The sequence below is a fragment of the Diadema antillarum genome, unplaced genomic scaffold (assembly GCF_040938485.1).
Source record: "Diadema antillarum isolate AM-2024a unplaced genomic scaffold, OU_Dant_1.0 seq00001448_RagTag, whole genome shotgun sequence".
NCBI classification, from domain to species: Eukaryota; Metazoa; Echinodermata; class Echinoidea; order Diadematoida; family Diadematidae; genus Diadema; species Diadema antillarum.
This window is the reverse complement of record NW_027272194.1, coordinates 202238-213885: the sequence shown is the minus strand read 5'-3', so window position 1 is coordinate 213885 and position 11648 is coordinate 202238. Positions and strand designations below refer to the sequence as shown.

General features: G+C 37.1%; 1 protein-coding gene across 1 annotated transcript; it reads left to right on the top strand.

Annotated features, from left to right (window-relative positions):
* The first annotated feature begins 1579 nt into the window (after positions 1-1579).
* LOC139709547 (methyltransferase-like protein 27) lies at positions 1580-8593 on the top strand. The gene is made up of 5 exons (XM_071621503.1): positions 1580-1732; positions 4362-4484; positions 6733-6871; positions 7760-7852; positions 8403-8593. Exons 1-5 carry the CDS (start codon positions 1580-1582, stop codon positions 8591-8593), a joined length of 699 nt encoding a protein of 232 aa, XP_071477604.1.
* Positions 8594-11648: the final 3055 nt, after the last annotated feature.

The window sequence follows — 11648 nt, the reverse complement described above, 5'->3', positions numbered from 1 at the left end:
AATGAATGCTCGCATCATTAAATCGAATGCAAATCTGATGAAATTTAGCGGGAAAAACCTATATTAGGGAGCTTTAGATTTGCGACGCGGACGTTTGAGACGACGAGTGCGTTGGACGTTCTCTTCTCCCCCTGCGTAGTGTAGAAAAGTAGCTTTAGATTACTAAAAAAAAAAATTCAAATTCAAAATTTCAGAAAAAAATAGATCGACTTGATGCGCGTTTTTGCGCATGAGCAGAACATTTTTTTTTCCTCTGAACGTCCCCGTCGCGAAAATCTAAAGCTCCCTATTGAGGGATACCGTACCGACGACAAGTAGTACATTCGCTTGCAGTATGTTATGCCTAATGGTGGATGGACGTGACGTGTGGAGGCTAAACGATAGACAACAGCCGTTGCATTATATTTTGGGGGCATGGTTGGTGATTGTATGTGGTAATTTTATTTGCTGACAAATCAGAAATCAACGTAAATTTTCATCGGGGCAATAGGTAGACTTTTCTAAATTTCTTGGAATAATTCTATCGTGAAATGCAGATGCTGAAGAAGTGCATCTTAAAGAAATTATATCAAAAGCTGAGATGAAAATTTGTTCGAGTAAGTGGAAACAAAAATCTATAAATTTACATGGGAAGATTTAATTGTTGAAAGTGTGCATTTTTCCGAGATTATTGTTCATGCCACTATTTTCTCCAGATCCTGGTTACTTCGGTTTGTGCGTCTTTTGATGATATTATAATAGTGTTTTTGTTTATAAATCATGGAAAAAATATCGGGTTTTTTTAGATATCAATCAAGGAGGTTTAAATTGTTGTGCCACAAAACATTTAAGATGAATGTATATTTTAATGAGATAATTCAAGACTAGAGAAAGACTAGAAAAATAACAAAATGCCTTTTAAGCTTCATAATGATCAGAACATTTCGAAAATCTTAGTATAATAAGATACTGATCGAATAGAGTGGTGTTACAGCTGGGAGAAAGTTAAGATATCTAGCTTGTGATTTTCCTACAGTATTCAAACTTTTAATTTTGAGCCAAATTACCGCCTTTTTTAACAATATAAAGCATTTTTTTTTTCCTTTGCGATTTTGCCATGGTAAACTTGTGAAAGGTTGCAATGTAATATGATGCATGAACGTTACAGTTTCTGAGATATAGCAGCACCGCAAGCCATTAATCAGTTGGTTGCATATAAATGTATTTATTTTATACCTTCACCTACTGTGTTGACATAAACTCCAAACAATCATGCTTATGCAGCAAAACAGATAAGACGAGTGATACACAAACCCTCATTGTGTAACTGAATAACGGTAATTTCCCTACTTCGATAAATTAGATACAAAAATATAAAAAGGCCACAATGACAAACAAGCATAGATCGCAAACAGAAAGAAGAAAATACTTGTGACGAACATTTTGTTTTGTTTGTTGTTGTTTTCATTGAATGGGGTGAGACATGGATTATAATAATGGCGATGAAATAAATGTGATTTTTGCTTTAATTCTAGGTACCGGAAACCATCCATAAACAGTTACTGACTGACGAAATCGACGTGAAATGGAAGTACAAACTATGAACAACAATCATTCATCCTTCGATGCCATGGGCAACGGTGCAGATACCGACAGTGCCATGGTGGCGGAAAAGACACTCAAACGTATTCATGGATTCAAGAACGAGCAGGTGGAACGTGCCTACGACGACATTGCCGACCAATACGATCTGGTAAGTATCGCCTTTTAGTGCTCATCGCGCCGCGGCCGTGATCTGGCAAAACTAACGTATCTCGTTTGAAGCGATTTCGAGATATGCACATTTAAAGTTTAAATGCCTGATTTACATAACTTGGAATTGTGTTCTATAACAAAAAGGAAATCAAACTTAAAATACATGCTCATGGCAACATATTTAGAGAAATTTTAGAGTTTTTAATCTAAAAAGATACGTAGTTCTGCCTGATCATGAGAATCCCATAGATTGTGTACAAATACGACACGCGCGTACGGATCGGAACTGAGAGGCATACGTAGTTCTGCCAGCCGCTGAAGCTGCCTCAACATAGGAGTACGATCAGGCAAAACTACATAACTAAAGTATTAGTTTTGCTTGACCAATCAACACCGCTAGTCACTTTCCAAGCCACGTAGTATCTCAAGTTACGTAGTTCTGCCCGCTCAATGACGTCATTTTTACCCCAAAACCTTGATATTTGAGAATTTTATTTTCAAAATGACGAAGAGTTAAAGCATAATATTTTAACATATTTAACATGATGTTATGAAAAACTCAATAAGCCACAACACAAAAAAAAATGTCAAAAATCGAGATACGTATAGTTCTGCCAATCACGGCCGGCCGCGAACAACGCACAACTGTATTGATGGTGTGCATAGGATTGAAGGAGTGTCCAAAGGGGAATTCCAGATGATTTACATAATTTCACATCGTGTAGAACACAAATCGATAGTGCCAGGAACAAATTTATAGAATTTATTGCGGTCTTGAGCAGGTGAACTATGAATAATGGAAGAACCCAAATATAATGCACTGTACACTGGACAAAGATGATGACAAAAGGGGCTCACATGTCATATTCACTGATTTCATTACAGAATCACTTCCTTAATGAGTAATTTCGCCTGTGTAGTATTCATGCGTGTTTTTTTTTCTTTATTGTGATTGCACCTCCTTGAGCACCCATCATTCATTTTATGTAAAGCTGCAATGTCATTAGCCACATTCATTGTGATTTCTTATGAGTGGATATGAAAACATTCTTATTTCTTATCCCACTATAAATTCTGAGACTCTGCACTCGGTATAACTATGATTCAGAGATGCACATGGAGTTGCAAAAGTCTGAAAATCATCTGGAGGTCTCCTTTAAAGGGGAAATCCAGTCCAAATAATAAGTTAGTCTCATAAGAAAGAGTAAAATATTACGAGTGCAACTGTATAACTTTGATCGAAATTGGATGAAAAATAAGGAAGTCATGACATTTTGAAGTTTCACTATTTTTTTTCCTGGGGGGGGGGGGGGGACAGTTCCTGAACAGTCAATATGAATATGCAAATGTCAAAGTGAGCCTGTCATCCTCTCACAACTTGCCATATAGTTTGTACATGAAATTTTGAAATATCCAGTTTTTCATTCAACATTGTTCAAACGCAATTATGCCCGAGGCTCAAATTATCATATATCTAACTGGTCACTATTCTGAAGTTATTCAACCAGGAATAACGTCATGTTTCAGACTTCAAGGACAGGAACATTGGATTTTACAGTGGGTATATTCATACCCACTGTACAAGAACTGTTTAGGAGAATTTATCAAAACTTCAAAATTTCATAACTTCCTTATTTTTCCTCCGATTTCAGTGAAATGTTTAGCGTTGAACTCGTAATTTTTTTCTCTTTCTTATCAGACTAACTTATATTTGGATTGGATTTCCTCTTGAAGGGGCAAAGAGTGTCGATATGCCGGCCGTACTGGTCATATCGCTATAGCAGTACTATCTACAGACGTTAGTGGTTTCTACTTCTTTTCTATTTTACTCTTTGAATCCCAGATGACTTCCCACAACTTTAGGAAATGCCCCCTAAATACATAAAATAAAACTTGACGAACAAACATCGAAAATGACAATAAAACGACCCCTATAAAAAGATAGCAAAAAGAAAAAAAAATGATAAATTTAGCTTTCTATAATTAGCGGTCTTACCAGAGTATCTTGTGTTTAGGGAAATGACTATAAAAGACAACACAAAGATGCAAAGGTACCAGTGTGGGCCACATCATTTTTTGGTGTGCATGCATGTGGTCAGGCGATCACTTTGTAATCCCAAGGATTTAGATAAAAAAAGTATGGCTGGATAAATCCAACCGTAGACACTGTAGACCTACTTAAGAGGCCGAACCACTTTGAGTAAATTCTCATTTCTTTGTTAAACTGAATGATGCCGAATTAGTAATTTTGTAATCTCTTGTAATTTCTAATCTCCCCAAGGTTTTTAACCCTATATCCTTAATTCAATTCAATTCAATTCAAAGGTTTTATTTTCACTTCTTTCAACAGAATGTACAAAAAATATAGATTCGACATGCGTTTGAAGGAATGATACATAGATAGCAAAGAATAACATTTGTCAATACTATAGTACTAGTCAATATTAATACTAGTCAGAGGTGCGTCATAAAGTCACTTCTTTCCAAACAAACATGAGAAAAGCGTATTATGTTGTAGTGACGTATTTATGACTATAGTCATGCAGACTGAAGATTTTTAGCTGGCATTCAAGACCATCTTTGCCTTTTTATATCCCTCGTCTCTGTTTTTTTCTTGCATGTTCAAGATGGTCAAATCTATGGCCTACAATGGTCCAATACAAACACTAATGGCCATTCTCAGGACAGTACCGGACAGAAATGCTGCGATTCTTGATGTCGGCTGTGGAACGGGACTCGTGGGTGATGTGGTAAGCTTATACCAGGATCCATACCATTTACTGAAGTAATAGGAAAGTTTTTTTTTTAAGAGATTTAATGTGTGCATTTGAAATAAAACTAAATAAAATTAAAAGGAAAAACGGCAGTTGATTATATTTGAAATTTTGCCCCGGTTCACATGAATAAGTATCCAAGAGCTTCAACGGAATACAAAATTTCCTGCCTGGCCTTTTCATCGACAGATGGTATATGAGATATCATCAATCCAATGAAACCTTGAAATTCCGTGGTTGAGCGAGCTGCAATGGACAAACTGAAACAAGAGTGGTTATACCTAAATTCTCCCCTAGATAAAGATCACATCATGTTTGGGGGACTTCCGATTCTCTGGAATTTGTTCTATCAACAACCTCCTGGTTTTTAGTATTTCCCCAGTGTCTTTAAAAGAAGGCCTATTATATGAAATACGGGTATGACAGGTTGACAGCATGAAACCTATAATAATGCGCTTTCTTTTTCACATAAAGATTACTGAAACTGGATTATGTGCCTTCAGATGAAGCAATTGACTTACCGCCTTATACCACAAGAGTGATCATTACCTATTTTCACTTAAAGGGCGTTTGCCCGGGGTCATCCCACAAGACCGACACCCATGAGTCGTACAGCCCACAAGTCCTACAGCCCATGCACGAGTTTGACACTAGGCAAATAAAGCCCATGAGACCGACACTAGGTAAAACAGCTTACAAATTTGACTGATACAACACGGAGTTTAATGTGTCGGTCTCGTGGACCTTGTTTGCTTAGTGTCGAACTCATGGGCTGTATGACTCGTGGGCTGTATAGGTCGTAGGCTGTATGACTCGTGGGTGTCGGTCTCGTGACGTGCAGCCGTTTGCCCAAAAAGCGCCCTCTTGTTGCCCTCCACAAACAACCGTCACCGTTTTCAACTGTCTAATGAACGTACACACAAACATAATTACATTTGACATCTGAGATATTTTTTTCTACGGTATCGTTACTATTTCTTTTATTAGTAGTTTTTCAAAGTCATTTGGATTTAAAGACTTCATTATTTCTACTTTGTCATCTGTATTATTATTATCAATGTCTTATTTACCGTGCCATGGTCTCATGATGAAGGTGGCTTTCAATATCAAAAGGGAACTTAAAGGGGTGTACATGGTATAGTATGGGTTGAGATGAGTATTGGGCTTCCAACTTGTTGAGAGATACCAAGAAACCACTTATGAATTACTACAGAGCATACCATTCTAAGAGGAATTCGAAATTTGATGAAAATTGGTTTTGGAATGGCGAAGACATTCCAAAACAAAGTAAAACAAAGCTACCGTAATGAAAGATGGGTCCCACTTTTACGTAGGATTGCTCTCTTTTTTTAATATCTCGGCCATTTCAAAACCAATTATTGTCAAATAAACGTTGAATTCCTCTTGGAATGACATGCTCTTTCATATTTTATAAGAGGTTTCTCATTATCTCAACAAAAACGTTAGAAACCTGTAGTTTGGTTTCAACCAAAACTACAGTATAAAATCCCTTTAGGATTTTCGCCACGGGGACGTTCAGAGGAAAAAGAAATGTTCTACCCATGCGCAAAATTGCTTGTGAAACGTTTTTTTTTTTTTTTTTTTTTTTTTTTTTTAGTTTTCACTACACGTTCTGGGCCATTATTGCTTTCGCTCAATTCACGACGCAGAGAGCTACTTGACGCACCGATCATATCATATCGGTGCGACATTTTACTTTGTATACTTGCGTCCTTGCGTAATCTGAAGCTATTTTGCAACACAAAGCATGGAAAGAAGAAAACGGGCAGAACAATTGTCGTCTAATCGTCTGCGTCGCAAATCTAAAACTCCCTTTCATATTTTGTTTGCAAACTTTTTTTTTTTGACTTCAGAATTCCAGAACGTCCTGCTTTTTGATGTGATAACATCTGAACATTTACCATTCTGTTCGTCTGATGGCACTCTTCTTTAATCGAAGTCCACCTGCACTTGTTCGCAACTAAAGGGGGGGGGGAAGGGGGGGGGGTCTCTTCCCAATTTCAGCTTAACACATCCAGTTCCGACAGCGATGAAGGAAAATGAGTCTTAAATCTCAAGAACACATTCACTGAAATAGAAATAACTATATATATATATATGCATAAATTCCATATACAGTGCTCCTTTTTATCAAAACAAAAATGACGTGCAAATTCATGATCGTGAACGGCTGAGTATATGTCACTTTCTCTCCTTCCAACAGATTTACAAGAGCGGATACCGCAATATCTATGGGCTAGATGTATCGGCAGAGTCCTTGAGGGTAGCCGAAGAGAAGGGAACCTACCGACAAGCATTCCAGGCAGATATATGCGGCAATCGGCCGATAGACGTCCCAGACGGTATGACTGGATTATCGCTATAAGAGTATAATCAATGATAACATATCGCTCCAAAGAAAAATCAAAGACAAAAACAACAACGAAAAAAAATAGTGTGAGTGTGAGTGTGAGTGTGAGTGTGTGTGTGTGTGTGTGTGTGTGTCTGTGTGTGTCTGTGTCTGAGTGCGTGTTTGGAAGTATCGTACATTCTGCATCAAGTTGCATAAAACATGCCTGAGAATGAACGAGTATCGTTGCCTGCATAACAATTTTGTTAATAATAAAGCATAAATGCCAATCCATTTTAAACGCTGACCTGACAGTAACACTGCAACTACGGCTGCTCTCAACCACTCTTTTAAAGGGAGCGCAAAGTTTTGGTTGGAACCTAACTTTCTAATATTTCTGGGGGAGATAATGATAAACCTTACATGAAATATGAAAGAGTATGTAATTCCAAGAGGGGTTCAACGTTTATTTGATGAAAGTCGGTTTTAAACTGGCTGAGATATCAAAAAGAGTATTCATATAAATGAAAAGCGGGAACCACTTTTAATTAGGATCGCTTTGTTTTACTTTGTTTTCGGAAGTCTCAGCAAATCCAAAACCCATTTTCATCGAATAAACTTAAAATGGTATGCTCTGTACTATTTCGTAAATGGTTTCTTGGTATCTGATATGTTTGGTATCTGACAAAAAAAAAAATCAAAGCCAAATTCTCATCTCCACTAGAATTCAGGTGAATAAATTTCGTTGAGACAGAGGACGTACGATACAATTAAGAATATTTATTTTTTCAGTGTTGTCATAATTTAAATAAGGTATCATGCCGCTGAACAAGGGGAAAAAACCCCCATGGAATTATAACATGAACATAATGAGATTTTTTATTCATTTTGCCTACCATAGATCATTTTGACGTTGTGTCCAGTACCGGCTGTTTTTTACCCGGTCACCTTACGGGAGACTGCTTGCCAGAGATGGTTCGTCTTACAAAGTCAGGTCAGTAGAAATGTCGTTAAGATATGTTCGTAACATTTCTTTTTGATTTTTCATTCACACAGTTCATACTGTATGTTGTCTGGTCAGATAAAAGCGTATTCTTTTTTTTTTTTTTAAGATTCGGTATTGTATACAAGCATTGTCATTCTGTAGCATTCTATCCAATAACGTGCTGGTATGATATGACGTGAAATTCTGCTGCCACGAAGTTAGGGGCATGGGAACTACAGAGCTGGGATTGAAAATAAGTGGTAAGATCTTGGTTAGTACAACTGTACATGCAAATTAATTATATGCTTATGTTCTATCCTGAATAACCAGGTGTCCCGCCTGTTTTATCTAAAAATGCAGTTTCAGAGATAATGCAATATGTTACAAAAATTAATCATCTTATGAAGACGGGAAGTTTGACTTCTTTTAATTTCGTGTTTACTTTTTTGCTTGTTATTTATTCATCTATCTATTTTTTATTATTATTATTATCATTATTGTTATTATTATCATTATCATAAATTATATCATTATTGTTGTTGTTGTTATTTTTGTGCAGGTGGACACATCATCATCACAGTAAGAGAGAAGGAATTCGAGCAGGAAATTGGTGGAATGAACTTAAAGAGCGCCATTATCAAGCAAACGGACATGGGCGCCATCAAAAGGAAATGTCATGATCGAGGATTCTACATCAGAGAGAAGGGGGAGGATATCCAGGGTTTAACTCTGGTATATTACGTCGTATAACATCTCAACCCAATCTTATCGTCCATACAAGTGGGTTATGAGCTTTTCAGGTTTCTTATATTAAGAAATCTACGTCCAGATAATTCAGCATGGCATACGAATTGCGCTAGTGAAGATACCTAATATTATGCTTGGTCACATCGGTACCGCGTGACATTGATTTGGTCACAGTTCACGGTCGTGAACTATTCTTACACGGGGAATCTCCGTAGCCTATATAGTATATTATAGACAAATCAATGTTAAGTTAATCATACACTTTATTTAATATTACAAATGGTACCTGCATGAACTATTGCAGTCAATAATCAATTATGTATTCCAAATGCATAATCAGCCCTCGTGCTATTCTTCTTCACTTGCACTTGGGCTGATTATGGTTATAATAATAATGATGATAGTAATCATCATCATCACCATCATCATCATCAGTCATGATACATGTAACTTATATTGCACTAAATCCACTCTGTAAAGTGCTCAAGGTGCATACACTGTAATTAATCCTGTCTGTGGATACATTATAGGGAGTTTTGAATTTGCGGCGCGGACGTTTGAGACGACGAGTGCGTTGGACATTCTTCTCTCCCCCTGCATGCGTCGTGCTGAAAAGTAGCTTTAGATTACGCCGAGAAGCATCCTCTGAAAAATAAAATGGCGCCCCCATTATGGGTGCATGAAGTAGCTCTCTACGTCGTGAATTGAGCGGACGTAAAAATAGCCCAGAACGCGTTGTGAAAAACTCAGACGACACAAGCTATAAATAGATCCACTTTACGCGCGTTTTGCACATGAGCAGAACATGTTTTTTTTTTTCCTTTGAACGTCCCCGTCGCGAAAATCTAAGCTCCCTATTACAACCAGCACTGACCACTGACAATGCTCACTCTCCACTCCCTATAGGGAGCATTCCAGCCAGTCGCCAATTCACAAAAAATGCGCACAAATCATGTATTAATATAGACACTTTGCCCAAGAGCAGAAAAAAGGGTCATTTGTACCAACAGGCATTTTTGTTTGTAAATTCACTGAGATAAGCATCTGTGATGCAATGATTATTTATGTGATCCTTATCTCAATGGTGATTGCCAGCACATTCGCCTGACAGCAAGACTATTTCGCAATATACAAGGAAATAGGCTATTATTGTATTCATTACAAAACAATGAAATAGATGTCTGCTAAATTGTCAACTGATGGAGTATTCTGATCACCTGCCCTAAACGCAAGCTCATTCTTTGTTTGAACATGAATATGTGTACATGAGCTAATTACGAACTGATTCGTTGTTTGTTGTGCGTGATAACTAGTGGAGTGCTCTGAAGATCATGTATTATTTACATTAATCTACGATACTTGCAAAAGTTGTAGTACTGTAAGTAGTAGTGGTAAGATAAATGGTAAATTCATGCATCATAACTATGTTAAATTTTGTTTCATATAGTATACAGGCGGCTGAAGAAAAATATCACCATATACTAAAGTGTACTTTCTTCTGAGTTAAACTGCCATTTCTATTTGGGTTAGTGCTTATGATGAAGAAACTGACACTAAGTCTTGTCTCATATTCTGCTCACCATAATTTGGAAGACCAAAATGCGATAAATGTACATCGTATTTAAATAGCGGACACATTTTATGCCCAAAAAGGGAAGTCGCCCTCTCATATTATTCTTCACTCAAAACTTTGAAAACATACATGCGAAAAAAGTGTCCCTTTCTCCGAGTTAAATGTTGTCTTTGTTTTGTTTTTCTTGGTGGGGGATATTTCATTTCATTTATTTATTGTCCATAAATTGGGCATGCCCCCCCCCCAAAAAGAGGAAAATCTTCATGAATAAGGTGGCATACATGGTTACACATGCAAAAAGCGCTCAAAATGAAATACAAGAGGTAATGAAAATAACCCACATTGAATAAACTCAGAAATCATTACATCCAATACCCTCCCCCCCCCCCCCCAAAAAAAAATACATCCACGACATAACGTAACGATAATGTGGTAACACCAAGAAATATGACGCTTTGCATTCAGGTAATGTGTATTCTGTCTTTGTGAAAGAGCATGCTTGAAGACTCGTTCAAAGAAGGCTTGAAGAATTGCCTCAGCAGTGCATTTTCCGTGAACCCCTGTCGAGCAGGGTCCGCTTGAACAATACAGTATTATATATTTCCTTTGATTAAAAATGTCCAAATGTTTCACACAAAGTACTGAGTTAGTAACTACCATTCCTCAAAAAAATGTGAATAAAAGATAAGGTGCTTTGGAAATATGTGAGTGCACAAGATTTATTTGTCCTTTTAGCGTTTTTTTTTTTGTGTGTGTGTGTGTGTAAAATTTGATATTTTTTGTGGAAGAAGTGAAATTGCTAAAAAGTGCAATACACATTTGAAAGCAAAAGTGTTTGTTATTTAGCTTTAAATATTGCTTCCATAGAAGCTTCCATAATGCAGGCATTTACAACCGTATAACATTACCAAAGATGAATCAGTAGTTCAATTCAAGTTCGAGTTCAAGTTTATTTCCGTTGGCCAGAACATTATATGCGTCATAATTTCTTTCCTGACAAAAATAATGTAAACGAGGCAATGTTTATTGAACAGAGTACACAACAATAATTGAAACCTTATAGTAACGACACATTGTAATGAGTATACTGAAGTATGTAATGTGAACGATGAACAGTATGCAGTAGGCGTTTTCACATCAGCCCGATAAAAATCCAAGGTCGAGATATTTTTCGCGATTGCGAAATAGCGGGCTAATTCATTTCTTATTCACATCAGCCCGAGGAGAATTAGCACGATTTTTTTTTCGAGCTAATTCGACAGCTGAGTATGTGAAAACAGCATCAGTAATGTGTGTGCCCTCTCAAAAATTCCTCATGATTTGTGTGCAGTTTGCCTCGATCGATTGGGTCACACACGCTAGGCATGATGGGATGCATCGCGCTAATTTCTCGAGTCGTTTTCACATTATCAAATAGCGCGCTACTGTCCCGCTATTTCAGAAATTTCCCGAGTTGGACTCGAGAAATTTTCTCGATCAGAGCGA